Genomic DNA, 24,776 nt, shown 5'->3' on the forward strand with positions numbered 1-24,776 from the left:
AGGACAAGGATCTTCCCTAAGAGCTCATTTCTCTTCACTTCCAAAATGATTCATCTAAAAGTTCAAAAATATTACCCACGTCAAACACTTAAAAGCTTATATTTCAAATGTGATGCTAATTTATGCTATACATGTTTAAGAGTACTTTAAATCATCCAAATGTGAAAAAAAGTTTTTCTGTTGACCTTCTCTTTATACAACTGTACTGGGCAAGGGAAGACTCCCCAGCATGATTTCTAGTTAAATAAATGTCCAAGAAATCAGAGTCTGAATTTAAGTATAAAAGGCATATAGCATTGATGGATAATCCTTAATAAAACATAAATTATCTCGAAATAGCTGTTATAGTGCACCTCATTCTGGAAAGTATAAATTTAACAAAAACGGTGACAAGAAAAAGCTCAAAGTTCAAATTACTATGAAATCCACTCGCATTCATAAAATATCAAAATCTTGACAATATTTAAGGTAAAATACGTTATTTACCAAAAATAAAAATCCAATATGTTTAACAGACTTCATTTTTTAAGAACATACTTCCCCTCCCCTCCCCGACCCCCTTCTCTTGGTTTATGTATTTAATACACATGTATTAATAAGACTAGTCTAAGTCACTTCCACACCAGATAGAGGTCTACAACAGGAATCTGATATATTTTTTTCTTATTTCAAATAGAAAATAAAGCTCTTGGAGACAGAGACGTTTTTCCTTAGGCAGTGGAAAGATGGGAAGAGAGGGGGACCCGTGGGGCAGGCAGGCAGGCAGGTCAAAGGCCTCTGGCCCAACAGAGGGCGGCGGTAACACCGAGTCATCCCGGATCGGGAAGAAGCCTTGTACCCAGGCTTCCTGACTTCTGCACACACAGGAGATCGGAGGCAGCTGGAGGAGAAAGTAAAATCACATCCCAGACCTGGCATGAGGTAAAAGCCCGTCAAACGTTGGGCCCGGAGGCTCACTACGCGGCGCGTCCTCGGGGCACCCCCAGATCTTCGCGCCCCGCTCCCGCTCGTGGAGGCACAGAAACTCCAGGGGCGCAGAGCGGACAAAGGCGCCGGGCAGCGGGGTGAGGCGGGGCAGAGGCCCGGGGCGCGGCCGGGCGCGCAGAAGCTGGGGTTCCCGCCTCTGTGCGCGGGCGGGACGGTCTGCAGGGACATGGACCGGGCGGGTGACGGGACGCGGGCCGGCTAGCCGCTCGAGGCGCGGCCGGCTGAAGGCTGTGCACGGGGGCGTTCGGGGGCGTTTGGGCTAGTGGGACCCCGCCCGGGCCGCCGAGGGTGGGAAGCCGCGGCGGGAGCCGGCTGGCTGTGAGCGGTACCGCCCCTTGCCGCACTTCCCGCCCCGCGGTGGGCACCCGAGCCTCTTCGGCGTCTCGCTCACCTCCACAGGGCCGCGGCTGCCCTCTCAGCGCCTCTGTTACCTGCAGTGGCCGGCACCGCCCGCGCTCGCGCCCTGAAGCTGCCGCCACCGAGCCCACAACCCCGTCCGCTGCGCCTCACACGCCGCCCCCGCCCGCTTGCAAGCGGCTGCGTAGACTAGCGCCGAGTGGTGGGGGAGCCGCCCCACCGACGCCGTCCGGCCAATCGCGGGCCAGCGCCGCAGCGGCGGAGCCAATGAGTGCCGAGCCCCTGCCGGGCCAAAGGGAGCCGGACGGGCGGGGGCGGCTGACTGTCGCCTTGACTTGCCTGCTGCTTCTCCTTCCTCCTCTGGCATACACTCCCAGGCTTGTCGCAGTGCAGTGTCCCCACCCTCCCAGCGTCTTGTCTCTTAGCAACCAGATCCTGGGAGCCTGATCTTAGGTGACCAACCCTGAGTCCAGAAGAAAGGGGGATATATAGGAGATAAAAGAACCGTGATTAAAGAATGGATGAAATTGTTCTTGGTACAGATTATTTGGTATAACGCTTAGGTAGAGCGAGAAGATCGCATGATGGGGGACACCGAAAGTATCTTTTAGACCAAGGTCTTTGGGTAAGGACCTGAAGTGTCTTTACCAGGAGGTAGCTCTTTAAAAATGTAAATAGCTCTGGATTACAAATTCGGTTTTCATACATTAATAGGGTGTGTGTGTGTGTGTGTGTGTGTGTGTGTGTTATTGTGAGGAACACTACTATTGGGCATCTAGTAAAATGCAAACAGCTCAATATTGTAGGGTAACTGCTACATGTCAACATTTCTATCTAATTTCCACTTGGTCTATTCTGAGAACCAAAATTAAACGTTAGGATTAGAAACAACAGAAAAAGTAAAGCCTTACCCAAATGAATAATTACTATGAGATCTGATAATTAAGTAGAGATTAAGTGGTTCACTGTACAGAATGTCAGGAGTTTTTACCAATTGTATCATCCTGTGGCTTTCTGCAGATCTTTTACGATTTTTGTTTCACAAAGACATTAAAGTGGCTGGGTGTGGTGGCTCACACGTGTAATCCCATAATCCCAGCATTTAGGGAGACCAGACGAGAGGATTGCTTGAGCACAGCCTGAACAACAAAGTGAGACCCTGTCTCTACAAAAAAAAAAGTTGTTTTTTTTTTAAGTTAGCTGGGCGTGGTGGCCCCAATGAGCTATGTTTGCACCACTGCACTCCAAGCTGGGCAACAGAGTGAGACCCTGTCAAAAAATAAAAATAAAAATAAAGTTAGGCAAGTGTTGTATCATAAGACGTTAGGTTAGGTTAGGTAAATTCTTTTTTTATTTTTTTGAGACGGAGTCTCGCTCTGTTGCCCAGGCTGGAGTGCAGTGGCACCATCTGGGCTCACTGCAACCTCCACCTCCCTTCAAGGCAATTCTCCGACCACAGCCTCCTGAGTAGCTGGGATTACAGGCACGTGCCACCACGTCCAGCTAATTTTTTGTATTTTTAGTAGAGATGGGGTTTCACCATGTTGGTCTTGAACTCCTGACCTCAGGTGATCTGCCCACCTCGGCCTCCCAAAGTGCTGGGATTACAGGTGTGAGCCACCACGCCTGGCCAGGTAAATTCTTTTTTTTTTTTTTGTGAGACGGAGTTTCGGTCTTGTCACCCAGGCTGGAGTGCAATGGCGCAATCTCGGCTCACTGCAACCTCCGCCTCCCTGGTTCAAGAGATTCTCCTGCCTCAGCCTCCCGAGTAGCTGGGATTACAGGCGTGCGCCACCACGCCCGGCCAATTTTTGTATTTTTAGTAGAAATGGGGTTTCACCATGTTAGCCAGGCTGGTCTTGAACTCCTGACCTCAGGTGATCTGCCTGCCTCAGCCTCCCAAAGTGCTGGGATTACAGGTGTGAGCCACCACACCCAGCCCCAGCCAGGTAAATTCTTAAAGAGAAACTGCTTGCCCTCTACTTCCCCTCTTTCTTCTTTCATATAGGCTGGTACTTAGTTGTGATGGTGGTACTTTACAACCATGAAAACAAGAATAATGCATAAGGGGCTGGGCATAGTTAGCTCACGCTGTAATCCCAGAACTTTGGGAGGCTGAGGCAGGAGGATCACTTGAGGTCAGGAGTTCGAGACCAGCCTGGTGAAACCTCATGTCTACTAAAAATACAAATATTAGCCAGGTGTGGTGGCGGGTGCCTATAATACCAGCTACTCCAAGGCTGATGGGGGAAAATCACTTGAACCTGAGAGGCAGAGGTTGCAGTGAGCCGAGATGGTGCCACTGCACTCCAGCCTAGGCCACAAAGCGAGACTCCATCTCAAAAACGACAAACAAAGAATAACACATAAGGGACTGTAGAACACAATATAGAAGGAACCTGGGCCCTGAATTACCTTCTGAAGCAGAGAGTACCTCTGGTCTGTTACATGAGAGAAAAATGTTTATCTTAACTACTGTATTTTTTAGTCTCTTTGTTACAGTGGCTTAGTGTGTTCCCTAGAAGAGAAAGTTGGACCCTGAAAGTGGTGTGCTACCTACCATAACAAAGATATAAGATATATATGGCATTGGTTAGCAGGTGGAAACATATTGCAGGCCAGAACACTAGTGACTGTTCCCAAATGTATTGGGGAAAAATGTCACCCATATTAACTTGGAAGGCAGATCATCAAGCCCATATATAGCTCTGAGGAAAGCATCTAGAAAAGGCCAGAATGTAAGTTTGTGTTGGCTACCATTCCTTGCTTTTAGCAAGGTTCAACAAAAAGACACTAAGTCAGTTAACCAGTTTGCTAGCCTGGACAACGTGGTGAAACCCTGTCGCTACAGAAAATACAAAAATTAACTAGGTGTGGTGGCGTGTGCCCGTAGTCCCGGTTACTCGGGAGGCTGAAGCAGGAGAATCATTTGAGCCTGGGAGGTTGGGGCTGCAGTGAGCTGCAATTACGCCACTGCAATCTAGCCTGAGTGACAAAGCAAGACCCTGTTTCAACAAACAAACACTAGTTTGTAAACAGAGACTGAGGATAATAAAACTGTACTGGACCCACTCCATAACATCTGCTCTACTACTGTTGTTGATCCACTTACTAGTAAGCATCTCAGGATCAATTTGGATACTTACTGTCTCAAGCTTTCTCATTATTCCCTTTTCTAGAACAACATACATTTATGAAATGATAGCTAGAAAGGATCCTTGAGAGGCCAACTTCTTCAATTTTTTCAAATTTAGGTCTCAAATACAGAGAAAGTTTAAGTGACTTCTCCAAGGCCAAATGGCCAACTCATTAGGTTCAATGACTTTTGGCCAAGGAAAAAATCTTTCTTCCTCATTGTACAGATGTTCCTCCTTGAGGCCCTTTATGCAGAATGGGCAATTTCACCTAAGGCTTTCATCCAATTCCCCCTTTTCACCAAGTCTAACCATTTTGTGTTCAGAAGCTCATCTATTCCTCTATTAGTTTCAGTACAGTCTAAGTTGTTTTAATAAAAAGACCCAAAACACAGTGGCTTAAACACAATAAAAGTTTATTTCTCAAATTACAGAGGTGAGTGGTCCACGGCTGATACAGCTGCTTTGTCAGACTTGACAGACAACTTGTCTCTCAGTGTCTGAAATGGCTGCAGAATTCTCACTCCTACCTCAACAGAAGGAGAGGCAGGGCAAGGGAAATGCATGCTCCAGTAGTTTTTAAAAATCTATTTTTAAAATTGACAAAAATTGTATATATTTATGGCGTACAACATACTGTTCAAAATATGTATAGTGAAATGGCTAAATCAAGTTGATTAACATATGCATTACCTCACATACTTGTGAAAACACTTAAAATCTCTCTTAGCAATTTTCAAGTACACATTGTTGTTTGTTTTTGGAGTTAGGGTCTCACTCTGTAGCCGGGCTGGAGTGCAGTGGTGTGACCAGGGGTCACTGCAGCCTTGAACTCCTGGGCTCAAGTGATCCTCCTGCCTCAGCCTTCCTAATAGCTGGGACTACAGGCACTGCATTGTTATTAACTATAGTCTACATGTTCTACAATAGATGTGTTGAACTTTATTCCTAAAATTTTGTATGCTGTGACCAGTAACTCCCAATTCCCCCCACCCCCCATCTCCTGGTAGCTGCCATTCTACTCTCTGACTTTAACTTTTTAGATTCCACATGAGATCATGTGGTATTTGTCTTTCTGTGCCTGGCTTATTTCACTTAACATAATATCCTCCAGGTTCATTCATGTAGCCAAAATGACAAGATTTCCTTCTTTTTTGAAGGCTGAATAGTATTCCCTTATGTATATATATCACATTTTCTTAATCCATTCACCAATTGATGGACACTTAGATTGATTCCTTATCTCGGCTATTGTGAATAATCCTGCAATGAACACAAGAATGTAGCTATCTCTTTGACTACTGATTTCATTTCCCTTGGATTTATAGCCAGTAATGGGATTGCTGGATGATATGGTTGTTCTATTTTTTATTTTCTTTAGGAATCTCCATAACTGTTTTCCATGATGGCTGAATTGGTTTACATTCCCACCAACAATGTGCAAGACTTCCCTTTTCTCCATACCCTCGCCAACGCTTATCTTTTGTCTTTTTTATGGCCATTTTAACAGGTATGAGATGATGTCTCGTTGTGGCTTTAATTTGCATTTCCCTGATGATTAGTGATGTTGAGCATTTTTTCATATACCTGTTGCAAGCCCCAGTACTTTTAAGGACATGATCTCAAAGTCACATGCATCACTTTCACTTACATCCCGTCGGCTAGAACTTAACTACAAATGAGGTGGCTAGAAAATGCAGACTCTGGCTGGGCGCGGTGGTTCATGCCAGTAATCCTAGCACTTTGAGAGGCCGAGGCAGGCAGATCACCTGAGGTCAGGAGTTCGAGACCAGCCTGACCAACATGGAGAAACCCTGTCTCTACTAAAAATACAAAACTAGCCAGGCGTGGTGGCGCATGCCTGTAATCCCAGCTACTTGGGAAACTGAGGCGGGAGAATCGCTTGAACCCGGGAGGCGGACGTTGCAGTGAGCCAGGATCACACACTCCAGCCTGGGCAACAAGAGTGAAATTCCGTCTCAAAAAAAAAAAGAAAAAGAAAATGTAGACTCTGAGCAGCTGTGTAGCCAAATAAAATGTGGGAGAATTTCACTTTTAAATTATGGGAGTGAATACTGGTGGTCAATTAGCAGTCTCTACACAACAGCTTAATTTCAAGGATTATGTGCTACCCAGATTTCTATTACTTACTTCATTAGAATACATTTTTGAAACATTTTAAATTACAGTTAAATGTGAAACTAAAAAGGAACCCCATTCATACTAAAAAAATATGGTTAAATGTTTATGAATAAAAGGCAATAAAAATAAATTTAAATGCCTTTGAGACTCCAGCTACTACCAAATATTACCTGAGAACGAGATTTAAAATTAAACATCTTTTTCTCCATGACAAGGCATAGGGCTGTACAAAACAACAAAATGTGGAAAAGAGGTATCAATAAACATTTTTTTTGTCTATTTCAAGGTCTGTAAGAAATTAAAAGGGTATGTGTTAGAGGCCATGTTCATGTTCCAAGTGTCTCCGATAGTTATGTTCCAGCATGGAGCTTTTTGCTACCAACAGTAGAGGTCCCTGTTTATAATATTCTCCTAAATTGAGATGCCAAGTGTTGAGACTACAAGTCCTACATGGTGTCATCCCTTATGTGAATATGTGTGTGGCAGTTCCATACCTAACACTGCAATATCTTGACTGCTGACTTTTTTCCCCAAGCCTATCAAGCTTCTACTGACTGCTTAATGTTGAACAATATTTTTCCCCTTTGTCTCTCAGTACCTGTGCTAGAAACAGAAACTCTCCTATTTTTTCTTTTTTTTTGAGATGGAGTCTTGCTCTCTTGCCCAGGCTGGAGTGCAGTGATGCAATATTGGCTCACTGCAAGCTCCGCCTCCCGGGTTCACGCCATTCTCCTGCCTCAGCCTCCCGAGTAGCTGAGACTACAGGCATGTACCACCATGCCTGGCTAATTTTTTGTATTTTTAGTAGAGACGGGGTTTCACTGTGTTAGCCAGGATGGTCTCCATCTCCTGACCTTGTGATCCACCTGCCTCGGCCTCCCAAAGAGACTTTCCTATTCTTCTAACAGGCTGCTATTCAAGAATATCCCTATTCCTAGACACTGTTCCACCTGATCCCCTTAGCAGGGCTTTAGTCTTTAAAGATACCTCCTGATTGAAAACTGCATCTTGTTAATATGGTTATTAAAAAGTGCTTGTCACTTTTAACAAGAGTTTATATTGAGCCCTTACTATATGCCAAGTGCTCTAAGTGCACAATACACAGCATTGTTTACTCCTCTCCACAACTTAATCAAGTAGGTATGATTATTATCCCCATTTTACAGATGAAGAAACTGAGACACACAGGTTAAATTCTCTAAGGAAACTAGAGGCTGGGCAGGGTGGCTCACACCTGTAATCCCACCACTTCAGGAGGCTGAGGTGGGTGGATTGCTTGAGGTCAGGAGTTTAAGACCAGCCTGGCAACATGGTAAAACCCTATCTCTACAAAAAATTAAAAAAAAAAAAAAAATTAGCCAGATGTGGTGAAGTGTGTCTGTAGTCCCAGCTACTTCGGAGGCTGAGGTGGGAGGATGGCTTGAGCTCAGGAGGCAGAGGCTGCAGTGAACCACTGCACTCCAGCCTAGACGACACAGCCAGACCCCGTCTCAATTTAAAAAAAGAAAAAAAACTGGAAAGTGACAGAACTAGAATTCAAACAGGGGTCTCACCCCACATTTAACAATGTTGTAAGAAGTGAAATGTTCCGCCCCGGAAAATGCCGTTAGAAAAGGGAAAATACAAAGACTCCTTAATTTGGTGTTCACAATAACCTTTATTAGTTTACCAGTCATCTTACTTAATCTTTTCATTTTCCAGTCTCAGAAATATATGAAAAATTTTGATCCATTTTAAACTTAATGAATATTAACAAGTTTTAAATGGAAAATGTGTTTACCATTCATATTAAAAAACTCATTTTCATTGTTTTAAAAGTTTGTATATTTTCACATACAAATGGAAAAACATTTAATCATTAAGACAATGGTTAAAGAGTGGGCTTTTCCAATTAATGAGTTTAGTTGCCATGTATATCAACACGAATGACCAATTTTCAACGAATTTCAAATAAGAGTACCATAAACTACAAAAAATACATAAAACTACACTATTATAAATCTATCAGCTTTTGTCAGAAGACACTTAGGAATCTTCCTAAGTTTTAAAGCAGAAGTTTCCAAATGCCCATCTCAATTTAAGGCCCTATGAGGATCTGTGGCAAAATGAGAAAAATAAGATGAAATACACAGACTTGTTGAAATATACATGCTTGTTATTAAGTTTGCTAACATTTTTCTTCCTGAAATTATGGCTTTTCTATTTTCTAATATCCTCCATTCCTTGCTCATATCCCATTAAGACATATTTCCCAGTTAATTTCAAACTATCGATTAATTTGTATAAAGTATTCTTTTTTTTTTTTTTTTGAGACGGAGTCTCACTCTGTCGCCCAGGCTGCAGTGCAGGGGCGCGATCTCGGCTCACTGCCAGCTCCGCCTCCCAGGTTCACGCCATTCTCCTGCCTCAGCCTCCCGAGTAGGTGGGACTACAGGCGCCCGCCACCACACCCGGCTAATTTTTTTTTTTGTATTTTTAGTAGAGATGGGGTTTCACCGTGTTAGCCAGGATGGTCTCGATCTCCTGACCTCGTGATCCGCCCGCCTCGGCCTCCCAAAGTGCTGGGATTACAGGCGTGAGCCACCGTGCCCGGCCTAAAGTAAATATTCTTAATAGTTAAAAAACCAAACATCCCAAAGAGACAAAGCCACTAGGTATTACTGATTTCCTTTGTAATAACTGGCTATTAGAGTCTGGAATCTGGAGGAACTTCTGCTTCTGGTGTGGTGGGCTAAATGGGAAACTTTCTTGGTGAACAAGGAAGATCCTGGCTGGGACACATTAAAGCACTGCTGGTCTCATAGAAGTGGAGAGAGGGGACCCCAAATCAATCAAAACCAGTGATCTGGGAAACTACAGGGAGAAGAGAGGGGGTTTGGGTGCCCTGAGGGTGGATGCCCATAATGGCCTAGCTGTCAGGACATTGAGCACTGGCCCACTAAGGAGAGTGGGCAAAAGCTGTTCATGATTTCCCATCCTTACATACAACCTTTAAGGGAGGACTGAAGTGGTTCCAGAATGGTGGTACTCCCACACTGCCAGCAGAGGCAGAAGCAAGTCCTCTGTGGAGTTAATCCTAGACAGGTGTGCTCCAGTAACCAGTACACCTTTCAAAATACACTAATTATGGATAACCCAATGTTTCTCAGAATTTGCTCAGGGCCTTGCCCAGTGACCTCCACAGAAAAGGCTCTCGTAAATTCTCAGAGGAACTGAAGCCAGTCTTATGACCTAGTGCCTCTTTTCAGGTTATGGTCATGTAGCACACCTCACCAAATAGTGGTAATATTGCCTTTTCTGTATACAGCTAGGTTTCTGCATGTTATCCTTTTTATTTTAATATTTGATAAAATAATTTCCTTAAAAATTATATTAAGTAAGAATACAAAGGTTTAATATCAGAAAAATCAATGTCATCTACCATATTACTAAAGGCGAGAAACTAAAAACCATCTAGACAAATGAATATTTCTTTCATATTTTATTTTTTTGAGACAGGGTCTCGTTCTGTCATCCAGGCTGAAGTGCAGTGGCGTGATCATGGTTCACTGCATCCTCAACTTCCTGGGCTCAAGCAATCCTCTCCTCAGCCTCCCAAGTAGCTGGGACTACAGGCACGTACCACACAGGTACGTGCCACCATGCCTGGTTAATTTTATTTTTTGTAGAGATGGGGTTTCACCACATTGCCCAGGCGGGTCTAGAACTCCTGAGCTGAAATTATCTGCCTGCCTTGGCCTCCCAAAGTTCTGGGATTACATGTGTGAGCCATTGTACCTGGCCCTGCTAATGAAGATTTAAATTAGCTACAAAAGAGAAAAGCTTTCGGCCGGGCATGGTGGCTCATGCCTGTAATCCCAGCACTTTGAGAGGCCGAGGTGGGTGGATCACAAGGTCAGGAGATCGAGACCATCCTGGCTAACACCGTGAAACTCTGTCTCTACTAAAAAATACAAAAAATTAGCCAGATGTGGTGGTGGGCGCCTGTAGTCCCAGCTACTCGGGAGGCTGAGGCAGGAGAATGGCGTGAACCTCGGAGGCGGAGCTTGTGGTGAGCTGAGATTGAGCCACTGCACTCCAGCCTGGGCGACAGTGCGAGACTCGTCTCAAAAAAAAGAGAGAGAAAAAAAAAAAGAGAAAAGCTTTCGATAAAGACTAGTGTAAAACTCACAGCAAACATCACAAGTTAATAGAGCAACTTTAGAATCTAAAGCAGAAATAAGGTAAAAAAAAAATACCTGCTACCACAGTTAGTGTTAAATATAGACTGACAACTTGGCCAAATCAACAAGGGAGAAGTATAAGGACTGTGAGGGAAGGACATGACAGGCGCAATGTCTCACACCTGTAATCTCAGCACTTTGGGAGGCTGAGGTGGGAAGATCATTTGAGGTCAGGAGTTCGAGACCAGCCTGGCCAACATGGTGAAACCCCATCTCTACTAAAAAAATACAAAACTTAGCCAGACATGGTGGCGCTCGCCTGTAGTCCCAGCTACTTGGGAGGCTGAAGCAGGAGAATCGCTTCAACCTGTGAGCCAGAGGTTGCAGTGAGCCAAGATCACACCACTGCACCCCAGCCTGGGAGACAGAGCGAGATTCTGTCTCAAAAAAAAAAAAAAAAAGACAATGTTGTACTGGAAAAGAAACTGACACATACCAACAAAACAGAGAGCCCCAGTTGCATGTTTATAGAACTTGGAATGTAATGAAATGAGATGATACGGATTATGTAGTAGATGGTGTTAGAAAAACTGACTGCAATCCTACTTGGCATGTTCTGCAGACATTCACTCAGAAAACCCAAAAGAATATAACTTGGCACCAAGGTCACTTAGGTTGGCAGAAAGATATAGCACAGTAAACAACTGGCATGTAGAGGAGGCATCCTCTTTAGGTAAGCCTCACGTGTGATAGGGAGCGCTATCTTGTAAAAAACCCTCAAGGTAGGTTCCAGGTCCCTACAACTAGGAACAAGCTTGGTTACCGGTTTCATATCTTACTCAGATAAATCAACATCTGTTTTTTGTCTTTTTACAGTTAAAACAAACAAAAAAGGCTACCTGGTAAAGAGTTGACTTTCCATATTTATTTTAACTTTGTAGGTTACCAAGGAAACAGTGCTAAACAGAAGTAAACCCGAGATCATTTTTCCCCAGAGCAAGAGAAGGGGTTAACCCTTCTCTTTCCTTTTAATGTTTACCTTTCCTTTTAATTTTAATTTCCTTTTAATGTTAACCCTTTCCTTTTAATGACTAGATGGAGAAAAAGTTGAATTCATACCTCATACTATATCCAAAAATTAATTCCAATTAAATTTAAGACCTAAATGTAAATGGTAAAACTATAAAACTGATAGAAGAACAAGACCCATGGCTGGGTGCGGTGGTTCACACCTGTAATCCCAGCACTTTGGGAGGCCGAGGTAGGTAGATCACCTGAGGTCAGGAGTTCAAGACCAGCCTGGCCAACATGGTGAAATACTGTCTCTACTAAAAATACAAAAAAATTTAGCCGGGTATGGTGGCATATGCCTATAGTTCCAGCTACTCAGGAGGCTGAGGCAGGAGAATCGCTTGAACCCGGGAGGTGGAGGTTACAGTGAGCCAATATTGTGCCACTGCACTCCAGCCTGGGCAACAAGAGGGAAACTCCATCTCAAAAACAAAACAAAACAAAATAAAGACATAAAAAACATAAACCATTGGGGGGATTTCTATTATATGAAAAACAACAAAGACAAGAATGAACAAATGGCAAGTTATTTCCAACATCTGAACTTGACAAGAAAATAGTATCTACATATAAAGAATTTCTTGGCTGGGAGCAGTGGCTCACACCTGTAATCCCACCACTTTGGGGGCAGAGAGGCAGGCAGATCTCTTGAGCTCACGAGTTTGAGACCAGCTTAGGCAACATGGAGAAACCCCATCTCTACAAAAAAAACACAAAAATTAGCCAAGCGTGGTGGTACGCGCCTTTAGTCCCAGCAACTTGGGAGGCTGAGGTGGGAGGACGGTTTGAGCTCAGGAGGTGGAGGTTGCAGTGAGGTGAGATCACACCACTGCACTCCAGCCTGGGCGATAGAGCCAGACCTTGTCTCAAAAAAAAAAAAAAATATATATATATATATACACACATGCACACACTGTATATACTATACTGTAATCAGCAAGAAAGAAAAACTTAACAGAAAAGAGACAAATTATAAGTACAGACCATCCACAGAATGGAAAATCGGAATGACTAAAAAGCAAATACTCACCTTCATCAGTAATCAGATAACACAGATTAAGAAAAAAATACAATTTTATACACGTCAGATTAGGAAAAATCAGAAAATATCAAGTGCTACTGAAAATGAAGAGAAAATGAAACCCTCAGGTCTTGCTTGTGGAAAGGAAAACTGGGACAACCATTCCTAAAAACGATCCAGCATGACTTAAATTAAATATGCATATACCTCAAACTCCAGTCTTTCTACTCTAGGACATATATAGCAAAGAAATGAAAGGGCAGGCTTCCTGAAAGCGCATTCTTCCTTCATAGGAAGACACGTACAAGCTTGCAGAAGTGGAAATAGCTAGGAAAAATATAAGTATTTGTGACTAGAGGAAAAGATAAGCTTTGGTATATGAATACAATAGAATAATATGCACCAGTCAAAAGCACATTATAGGCCAGGCGTGGTGGCTCACGCTTGTAATTGCAGCACTTTGGGAGGCTGAGGCAGGCGGATCACGAGGTCAGGAGATTGAGGCCATCCTGGCTAACACGGTGAAACCCCGTCTCTACTAAAAATACAAAAAATTAGCCGGGCATGGTGGCGGGCGCCTGTAGTCCCAGCTGCTCGGGAGGCTGAGGCAGAATGGCGTGAACCCGGGAGGCGGAGCTTGCAGTGAGCTGAGATCGCGTCACTGCACTCCAGCCTGGTGACAGAGCGGGATGCTGTCTCAAAAAAAAAAAAAAAAAAAAAAAAAAAAAAGCACATTATATAAGCAACGTGGATAGGTCTTAAAAACCTAATATTTTATGAAGGTTAGGAGAATAAAATTTATGCCACAATATCATTTATGTAAAAAATTTAAACATATAAATACTATGTGGTTTTCAAGAAACTATATCCAAAACATGAGAGATGGCTTGGAAGGACAAATATTAAATAGGGAGCGTAGAGTATGAAATTGCAGGAGGGAGATGAATAAAAACTCTTAAGGTAAAACAGAACACAAGCATAGCTGTATTTTTTGAGATGGAGTTTCGCTCGTCACCCAGGCTGGAGTGCAATGGCACGATCTTGGCTCACTGCAACCTCTGCCTCCCAGGTTTAAGTGATTCTCCTGCCTCAGCCTCCAGAGTAGCTGGGATTACAGGCGCTCGCTACTATGCCCGGCTAATTTTTGTATTTTTAGGAGAGATGGGGTTTCACCATGTTGGCCGGGCTGGTCTTGAACTTCTGACCTTAGATGATCCACCCACCTCAGCCTCCCAAAGTGCTGGGATTACAGGGTGAGCCACCACACCCACCTCTCTCTCTCTCTCTATATATATATATAGAAATTTTTTTTTTCTGAGATAGAGCCTTGCTGTGTTGCCCACGCTGGAGTGCAGTGATGCAATCTCGGCTCCCGGGTTCAAGCAATTCTCCTGCCTCAGCCTCCCGAGTAGCTGGAACTAGAGGTGTGTGCCACCATGCCTGGCTAATTTTTTGCATTTTTAGTAGAGACAGGGTCCCACCATGTTGTCCAGGCTGGTCTCGAACTCCTGATCTCAGGTGATCCGCCCACCTCGGCCTCCCAAAGTGCTAGGATTACAGGGTGAGCCACCGCACCTGGCCCCTGTATTTTTTAAAAAGCATTTTCAGGCCCGGCGCAGTGGTTCATGACGGTAATCCCAGCACGTGGGGAGGCTGAGGCAGGCGGATCACCTGAGGTCAGAAGTTCAAGACCAGCCTGGCCAATGTGGTGAAACCCCGACTCTACTAAAAATACAAAAATTAGCTGGGCATGGTGGCGGGTGTCTGTAATCCCAGCTACTAGGTAAGCTGAAGCAGGAGAATCGCTTGAACCCAGGAGTTGGGGGTTGCAGTGAGCCGAGATTTCGCCATTGCACTCCAGCCTGGGTGACAAGAGCAAAACCCTGCCTCAAAAAAAAAATTAAAATTAACGTAAAAAAAAAAAGCACTTTCATGTGAGGCAGGTGTAGCAGCTATGCCTATTGTTATAAATTAGGAAACTGAAAAATAAATAATGGGACTTAAATCTTTTTTTTTTTTTTGACTTAAATCTTACAGTAAGCAGTGATGTCTAAACTAGAATCTAGATCCCCCAAAATCTAGGTATGAAGTCTTTTTATTTAACACACCTGTAGGTAATTCTATATAAATATATTATTTTTCTTTTTTTTGTTTTTTTCTTTTTAGATGGAGTCTCGCTCTGTCGCACAGACTGGAGTGCAGTGGTGCGATCTTGGCTCACTGCAATCTCTGCCTCCCGGGTTCAAGCAATTTTCCTGCCTCAGCCTCCCGAGTAACTGGGACTATAGGCACCCACCGCCACACCTGGCTAATTTTTGTATTTTTAGTAGAGATGGGGTTTCATCATATTGGTCAGGCTGGTCTCAAACTCCTGACCTTGTGATCCGCCCACCTTGGCCTCCCAAAGTGCTGGGATTATAGGTGTGAGCTACCACGCCTGGCCTATTTTTCTTTAAATCACAAAGAAATAGATAGGTTTGCAGTAGGTAATATATACAATAATGCTAAAGAGAGACTTCATATTAATTCTAATCCTGCAAAAGCATTAACAATTTATCTTAAAAAAAGTCAATCAAGTTTAACATATTTTTATTTCTCCAGTAAAAGTAACTTCACAACCTACTAAAAATAAAAATTTAACTGCATTCAGTTTCTGTTCATTTTTCTATTAAAGAAAGCACAAGATAAAGGATAGCTGTGTTCAAGTAAATGTGTAATTATGACACAGAGACAGAATCAAGTACGTACATAAAATGTTAAAACATGAAAATGTATAGTTCTTTTACCATTTCCTTTCTGAATTCGTAAAATATAATCAGAAAAATTAAAAGAAACATGTTTTATTATTGTAAACTTATATTTCATTTAATTAATAATGTTTTGGTGTGTTAGTAATTTCTGTAAAGTAGCACTCCCTAAATAAGTTCCTAAAAATAATATTGGAGCCTTGAACATTTAATCTCAGCTAAAAAAATTATTCTAAAACTGTCATGATAAAAAAGGTTACAAAATTTCTCATTATTCTAGTCCTGAATTCCTTCTCCAGAATTTTAATACAAAAGGAATTTTCAGGCACAAAAAGTCACCAGATAATGCATACCGTAATTTAGCAGACTTAACCAAACAATAAACACCCTTACAAAAGTGTCACTATTTTATCACTTAGTGCTGTACTCTTCTCCCTATACATCTTTAATAGTGGTCACTTCTACTTTACTTCTAGCATTCAATTTAGACATCTCAACCCCAAATTTAATAATTTATCAAAAATTTGTTTTGAGAACAAAATTTCTATAAATTACCTGACAAATCAAAGCAGAACCTTTAATTATAGAACACAAATGAAAAATAATATACAAGAAACCTTATCTCTTCAACTTCAAGGCTAGTACCTGGGTGTTGGAAAACTGGCCAAAGATAAATAAATTTTACTATAAAGTATTTATTTTTCTGCACTGGGTCAAGATTTCTATTTTAAATGATATGTTACTTATGATACTGTCATTTCAAAAAAGGGCTTTCCAAGAAGCCTTAGTAAAGTTCTTCTATGCTGGGTATGTACTTGGTTCCTGTCTGTTTTAATCTGAACTATTTGAGAATTACTTATTTGTTGAACATAGTCTATTAGAAAAAAATACTAAATCGCCGGGTGCGGTGGCTCACGCCTGTAATCCCAGCCCTTTGGGAGGCCGAAGCGGGCTCATCACGAGGTCAGGAGATGGAGACCATCCTGGATAACACGGTGAAACCCCGTCTCTATTAAAAATACAAAAAAAATTAGCTGGGCCTGGTGGCGGGCGCCTGTAGTCCCAGTTACTCGAGAGGCTGAGACAGGAGAATGGCATGAACCCGGGAGGCGGAGCTTGCAGTGGGCCGAGATCGCGCCACTGGACTCCAGCCTGGGCGACAGAGCAAGACTCTGTTTCAGAAAAAAAAAAAAAGAAAAAATACTAAATCACAATTTTTATCAAACAGTTGAAAGTTTTCAACAATATCTATAAATGTATTCTTATACACCTGTATTCCTGATAGTATTACTCTGTAGTATGTTCGTAGCAAGTATATGAAGTTTCAATTATCTGGGGAAATATTCAGTGTACTGAAAGTTAACTGCATTTAAAATCATTATAAACCAAAAAACACGTCAAATAGCATTATCGTATTATTTTTTTGTTTGTTTTGTTTTGATACAGAGTCTTGCTCTGTCCCGTAGGCTGGAGTGCAGTGGCATGATCTCAGCTCCCTGCAACCTCTGCCTCCCGGGTTCAAGTGATTCTCCTGCCTCAGCCTCCTGAGTAGCTGGGACTACAGGTGCATGCCACTGCACCCAGCTAATTTTTGTATTTTTAGTAGAGACAGGGTTTCACCGTGTTGGCCAGGCTGGTCTCAAACTCCTGACCGCAGGTGATCCGCCCGCCTTGGCCTCCCAAAGTGCTGAGATTACAGGCTTGAGGATTATCATATTCTAAATGGCAATAGAGCACTAAGACTATAAATAAGTCTCAGTAGTAAAAATTAAACCTAAAAGAAAAATGTATCCAATGTGACACATTTTCAGTATTTACAGAGCATCCTAAATATGGAATTTAAAAAATTACAGAAGGTAGAAGCAAACAATCTATGAAAAGATTAAAAATTACTATTACAACTGATTATATCATTAAGTGCAAACTCGAAAGAACTCAAGTATTTGTTGTAGGAAAAGAAAGTATACCTTTCATATACTTCTGATTCACCCAGTATGAAAACTAGTCATATTTTAAAGAAATAAATTTTTTTTTTTTTTTTTTTTTTTTGAGACAGAGTTTCACTTTTGTTGCCCAGGCTGAAGCGCAATGGTGAGATCTCCGGCTCAGCGTAACCTCCGCCTCCCGGCTTCAAGCGATTCTCCTGCCTCAGCCTCCCGAGTAGCTGGGATTACAGGCATGTGCCACCACACCTGACTAATTTTGTATTTTTAGTAAAGACAGGGTTTCTCCATGTTGGTCAGGGTGGTCTCAAATTCCTGACCTCAGGTGATCCGCCTGCCTCGGCCTCCCAAAGTGCTGGGATTACAGGTGTGAGCTACCACGCCTGGCTTAAAGAGATAAATAATTAAGTGATCCTTAGAAGAAATGGAACAGTTTGTAAGAAAGATAAATTTCACACTTTTTGCTAGGAGGGAAAACTATTAGGGCTACATACTCTATCATTCTAGAACCATTTCCTTCAGAATGCTTCTGGGTGACCTTTTCAAGATAAATTTTTAAAAATACAGTAAAAGATAGCAGTGTCAGTTGTTTGTGGGTGAAAATATAAACCCAACACTGGATATAATACAGATCAGAAAATTTTATTATTGAGATTACTTAAGGTTGTAAAAAAAAAAATTTACCTTTTGCCTGTTTTCATACTGATATGTTATCACTCCATTTCTAAGGATTCCAAGTCAATTAATGTAGAACTTTTAAAAGTATTAATGATCCCTACTGTACCAAACTGTGCATGCTATAGTTCATCAATCTTACTCTTCCAATAAACCTAGAGATTTAAATAAGATGAAAATGACAGCAGTCTCAATAATCTTAAAATCTAGGTGAAACAAATGTCCTTATGGTCCAATAATGTGTATAATAAAATGTAACCAGGTCACCAGACCAACATACTAGTGTGTAACTTTAATAATTTCTAGCAGCAAAACACCTGGAATAGCCAATAACAAATGTTTTCATTGGATTGTACATTCATTTCTTTGTGAGAAATAATTTTAAAAAGTACTCTAAAGTATTGTTCAACTGCAGGCAAACATGAAAGATATCAAAGATCTTGCTTTTCTCCATCTTTCCCAGTGGAATCAGGTGCAACTGGAACCTTGTTAGTTTCAACAAAAACAGATTCAAAGGCAGCTTCCTGTTCATCCAAAGAATCATTAACAGTGGCTCCTTTAGTTAGTGTTGGGTTGGTAAAAGATTGTTGCTGCTTGGAAATTTTACTTGATTCCACCGTTTTCCTACCTTTTCTTTTACCAAGAATTTTGACATAATTCGCAGGTATAAGTCCTGTTGTTTGGCCATCAAGGCTAGCCAGAAGCCAACCACGCACTTTGGGTTGTTGTTCTGATGCGAAAAAAAGACAGTCTTGTAATTACAATATACTTTGGAGGTCCAACAGAATATTAATGGTAAAATATCATATTCAGGAAAATCTGTTACACTTACATAGTAGATAACAAATAGTACATGCATATATATTCAAAATCAAATGCTGAGTAGGCTTAACAGTTCTAGGGTCCATTCTTCTATTTTTATTTTATACTTACTAAATATTTCCTTCCACCTTGAAGAACATAAAGTTTATTATCAGTTGGTCCATTCATAGAGTAGGGAGATTTAGTTCTCTCAAAACTGAAAACTAACATCGATGTCTTTCATATTTTAAATTGGAGTCTAAAAAATGAATATCTTATTCCTTCTCAACTGGGTAAGTTAGGAATAAGTATAGAAAAGATATACCTTTATGCACTCAGCTTTCTTAGCCTACTTTTGGCAAAAGTCTAAAATTCATTTCATGTGATTGTGATAAACAATCCTGAAGATAGTAAATATTAATTTCAATCCAAGATGGGCAAAAAATTGAAGACCTCTGTTATTTCTAGCCATATGATAAAGACAATACTCTAAGCTTAAAGAAAGATTATTTAATGTACTCAGTTTTCTATTGTATTTTCCTATTTTATCTATATCTTTAAAAAGCTGCTTAACTGTTACAATTTTAGTTCAACATTATAATTTAGGCACAATATAAGACTTTTTAATGTTTAATGCTCTATAATAACAGGAAAAACCAAATTTACCATGTCTATGACCGATTTTGTTCCAAATGCCCAAACATACTTTTCTTGAGCAATGGAGGAAAGCCAAGAAGCAAGCTAGTGTTAAGAGGCACTATTCATTGAAGAATAATGAAATATAAAAATTTTCTGAAGTGTTATATAACTGAAAGAAACCACATGACCTCTAATTAAAGTTATCTGTGTTGTTCCTGTCTCTAACAACAAATCTTTAAAAAATCATTCGTTTGAAATCCAAAATAGTAAATTGCTATTTTCCCTATAAGAAAAATATGAATAGGCCAGGCGTGGTGGCACATATCTGTAATTCCAGCACTTTGGGAGGCCGAGTCGGGCGGATCACAAGGTCAGGAGTTCGAGACCAGCCTGACCAACATGGTGAAAGCCTGTCTCTACTAAAAATACAAAAACTAGCTGGGCTTGGTGGCATGTGCCTGTAGTCCCAGCAACTCAAGAGGCTGAGGCAGGAGAATCACTTGAACCCGGGAGGCAGAGGTTGCAGTGAGCTGAGATCGTGCCACTGTACTCTAGCCTGAGCAACAGAGTGAGACTCTGTTTCAAAAAAAAAAAAAAGAAAAAGAAAAATACGAATAGAATACCTAAAAGTCTAGAGGTTTGTTTTTTAATTTTTTCTTGAGACAAGGTTACACTACGTTGCCCAGGCTGGAGTGCAGTGGTGCTATTCCACAGGTGTGATTACAGTGTACTACAGCCTCAAACTCCTGGCCTCAAGTGATCCTCCTGCCTCAGCCCCTTGAGTAGGTGGGACTACAGGTGCACACCACTGCACCTCGCTTAAGTCTAGGTTTTTTGTAAAAGGGATGAGGCAAAGATTTACTAATCTCATCCAAAATTTTCAATTATTTACATAGTAATGATTTGAACATTGAAGGTATTTCTTCCCTGCATAGAATGACTAAAACCAAAAAAAAGGGTGAAGTTTCCATTAATAGATCTTTCCATGAAAAAACAGCCAGAGTTGTTAAAAGCATAAGGTCTCAAGTTAGACAAACCTAGATTCATAGTCCAGTTCTATTGCACCTTTGCTTTGTGATACTGGACAATTTACTTATTCTGAGTCTCAGTTTCTCCAAGTGTAAAACAAGGACAGGATAATAATAGTACCACTTCACAGTATTATTGTAAGGCTTAAATGAAATATGTAAAATATAGTACCTTGTACATAGTAAGTACTCAATAAATAATATGCTATTGTTATTAGTACCTTTATCAACAAAACATCATTTTTTGCAATAAACTTGAATCCCCATAAATACACATATTAAAAAAAATGCATAAAAATCCTGAAAATCATTACTCAGGAAGGGTGAAGGAAAAGGTCATTCATTTTGCCTAAAGTCATTAAAAAGTATCAGTGACTTGGTCCAAAAATAAACCCGAGATGCATATAAATTTCTTGCTGGGGTTCTATAATACTTCACGACAATATTTCCTAAAATACTCATGATGAAATTTCTGAGGTAAACACTACTGAAGTAATAAAGAAGCAACACCAGTCCCAGTAATCAAGGACTAACAGCAATGCTTAGATGATGTTAGATAATTCCTTTGCTTTATTAGATTTGTTATGTTTAGTTACTGACATCACATTTTTGTGTGGAGATTAACAGTTTGAAATTCAAGTATTTTGAGTTTAGAAAAGCCTATATAAACAAAGCCTTTCCTTATTTCAGTGAAATACTATTAGAATAACTCTGCTGGGGCATTTCTTCCCGACTCCTCCAGATTTGGAAGCTCTAAATTGACATGAAAAAGAAGTTCTAGTAACTATCTCTAAGTTAACTAACAACGAACAAGATCCTTTGTTGTAGTTTTTAATACTGCATTTATGAATATCAAAATTTACAGATAATTCCAACTTATTCATAATTTATTACCTTTGAGAGCTAAGTTCAGCATATCACCAGCCCGGAAAGAAATTTCTTCTTCAGATACGGCAGCAAAATCATATTCTGCTCTGGCAACTACATGGTCATCCTCACCACTTGCCCAGTTGACACTGTCTATAAGCCAAATTAAAATTAGGTTAATAAAATTTACAAAAGAAAAATGCAGATATTTCACTGGCTATGGTTTGCAAACTGCATAAATTTGCCAAGAGAAAAGTCCTCCCCTCCCAAGTAAAATTTATAATGAATACTATGTTAAATCAACAATAGATCCACTAAAGATACCTATTAGGAAGTTCTTCCTTTCTTTAAGCTCCAACTTCCCGATCCCTTACCGTGAGCCAGGGGTTGGCAAATTTTTTCTGAAAAGGGTCAGATAGTTAATATTTTAGACTTTGAAAGCCAAGAGGCAAAACAGGATATTGGGCAATTACTTTTACAAAAAGAGGAAACAAAATTTCCATAAATTTATTGACAAGATTAAAAATATAATAACCATGTTTCTTTTTTGTAATACAGGTCTATTTGGAAGTTACTTAGAAGAATGAAATATTTTGGGGGAAGCATATTTCACTTAATTGGAAATAATTATAAATATTCATTTGCTAATTCTAATTTGTAACAAAATTTGAGGTACTGCATTTTTGAAAATGCCTTTTCACACAGATAGGTAATGTCAAATCCTAATATGAGTCTATGAGTATGTGGTTTTAATTGAGCATATTTATTAGTTGGGAGAGTAATAGGCCAGAATATAATTCTGTTAAATTCTTCTCTTGATATTTGCCTTTTACCATGTTATTACATTGCAGATTAATCACTTCCAAATGAAGATTAAGTGGAAGTTCCTCAATTGCACAGTTAAATGGATTTTGAAATATGGAAATTTCCTCTGTGCTTGCATGGAGGTGCAAAAAACGCTCTGGCATTGTATTAATAGCTTAAGCTTGGAAAATCTATCTGCTGCCAACTTGCGTGAGAATGGAGATACTGCTTGTGTTAACTTCTGACAGTCTGAGAGGTATATAAAGCAGTGTGACATTACTTGTGAGTCAAACTATATTAGGTGTTGTCAAAACTTTACTCCAGCATAAGTTTTGCATATAAGCACTGTTCTGCTTTGTGGTTTCAGTTTGAATTACTTAAGAATATAGGCCAGGAGCGGTGGTTCACACCTGTAATCTCAGCACTTTGGGAGGCCGAGGCAGGTGGATCACCTCAGGTCGGGAGTTTGAGACCAGCCTGACCAACATGGAGAAACCCCATCACTACTGAAAATACAAAATTAGCCGGGCATGGTGGCACATGCCTATAATCCCAGTACTTTGAGAGGCTGAGACAGGGGAAATTGCATGAGTCCAGGAGTTCAAGACCAACCTGGGCAACATAGGTAAACCTTGTTTCTACAAAAAAATTAACAAAATTAGGCAGATGTGGTGGCACGAGCCTGTAGTCTCAGCTTGAATCGCTTGAACCTGGGAGGCAGAGGTTGCAGTGAGCCGAGACTGCACTCCAGCCTGGGCAAATGAGCGAGGCCCTGTCTCAAAAAGAAAACAACAACAAAGAATATAACTAAGTCTGGGCTGGACATGGTGGTTCATGCCTGTAATCTCACTCAGCACTCTGGGAGGCTGAGGCAGGATTGCTTGAGGCCAGGAGTTCAAGACCAGCCTGAGCAACACAGTGGGATCTCGTCTCCACAATAAATAAATAAATTGGCCAGGTGTGGTGGTGTGTACTTCTGGTACTAGCTACTTGGGAAGCTGAGGTGGGAGAATCATGTGAGCCCAAGAGTGTGAGGTTGCAGTGAGCTATGTTCATGCTACTGCACTCCAGCCTGGCTGACAAAGCAAGACCCTGTCTCCAAAAAGAACTCAGAAGTCTGCAGTAAAAGGTGATTTCCAAAGTTGAATGGGTTTAATAACAATAGCTGAAAAGGAGTTCTGTTCAGAAAAATTTCATTCTTGGCCTCAATCTCAAAAAAAAAAAAATAAAACTTAAGCCTTGTTCTGCCATTGAATTGCCATGCGGTAGGGCAAGTAGGGATCTTCAACTTTTGTATCTGACAAAAATTCACAAAACTGACAATGATTATGTCACAAGAGTGAATAAACTTTACCTTGACACTACTAGTTCAATAACACATGATAAATTCAAATATTTTCTGCAACGTGGCTGCTAATGAATAATACAATGAATAACCATAAACAAAAAAACTGTATTTTCAAAAGCTTTGTAACTTTTGTCCAACTAGGCCTTTTCCTGCTCCACCTATAATTTTCACCATTATCAGGTGCAACACATCTTAGCAGATTCAGGTTGAACAGAATCAGTGTTTTCACCTTCTTTGAAAATGTTCTTGTCTGTAGTTGAACCATGACTATTTGCAGAGGCTAATTCTTCAGTCATTTCCAATTCATCATTGACTTCTCAAATAAACAACTAAGCAGTACTGTCTTTTTTTTGAATTTTTTTTTTTTTTTTAGTAGAGACGGGGTTTCACCACGTTAGCCAGGATGGTCTCGATCTCCTGACCTCATGATCTGCCCACCTCGGCCTCCCAAAGTGCTAGGATTACAGGCATGAGCCACTGAACCCGGCCTGTCTTTGTTTTATGCTACTTTAACAGAATACTATAGACTGGGTAATTTGTAAGCAATGAAAGTTTATTTGCTCACAGTCCTGGGGGCTAGGAAATCCGAGATCAAGGGGCATTTAGTAAGGGCCTTCTTGTTGTGTCATAACATGGCAGGAGGCATCACATGGCAAGAGAGTGCATGCGAGAGAGTAAGAGGGCCAAACTAGCTTGTATAACAAACTCACTCTCAAGATAATGAACTCACTCCCATCATGACAATATTTAGCCAACGGATTTAGCAAGTATTAATATCCATTGGGTCATGATGAGCCACGGAAAAACATTCAAATCATTTGTCTTATTTTAAGTTGGCCATGTTGTTCAAAATGCCGTCAACTCTTCAAGAAACTGTTCTCACTGAGAAGCTAATAATCTTAAACAAGTTTACTTTCTCTGGACATATTTTTTTTGGCTGCTGCAATTACCATGAGTAAACAGGTTTCCTTGCTTGGGTAACATATGAACCTCTCAGGAACTTATTTTGGTTGCAGCCTCATTTTATTTTATTTTTCTTTTGATGAGGA

The 24,776-nt window shown here is 40.9% G+C and overlaps 2 protein-coding genes across 6 annotated transcripts in view; both read right to left on the reverse strand.

Annotated features, from left to right (window-relative positions):
- Nucleotides 1–1,870, reverse strand: part of SANBR (SANT and BTB domain regulator of CSR) — a 74,751-nt gene extending 72,881 nt beyond the window's left edge. For 4 of the 5 annotated variants that reach the window (XR_010136180.1, XR_654202.3, XM_054547518.2 and 1 more), the window contains exon 1: nt 1,379–1,870. The gene's annotated coding sequence lies outside the window, so the exon portion shown is untranslated. Of the gene's footprint in view, nt 1–911 lie in introns of all 5 variants that reach the window. The other variant, XM_054547517.2, reaches the window with a different exon arrangement.
- A 16,318-nt stretch (nt 1,871–18,188) lies between these two features.
- Nucleotides 18,189–24,776, reverse strand: part of PEX13 (peroxisomal biogenesis factor 13) — a 31,724-nt gene continuing 25,136 nt past the window's right edge. The window contains exons 3-4 of the mRNA XM_002812003.5: nt 21,603–21,728; nt 18,189–18,970 (exon numbers count right to left, since the gene is read on the reverse strand). Coding sequence (XP_002812049.1) covers nt 18,672–18,970; nt 21,603–21,728 — 425 coding nt within the window. The 3' untranslated portion in view covers nt 18,189–18,671. The remainder of the gene's footprint in view (nt 18,971–21,602; nt 21,729–24,776) is intronic.

This window comes from Pongo abelii, chromosome 12 (assembly GCF_028885655.2).
Source record: "Pongo abelii isolate AG06213 chromosome 12, NHGRI_mPonAbe1-v2.0_pri, whole genome shotgun sequence".
Classification (NCBI taxonomy): domain Eukaryota; kingdom Metazoa; phylum Chordata; class Mammalia; order Primates; family Hominidae; genus Pongo; species Pongo abelii.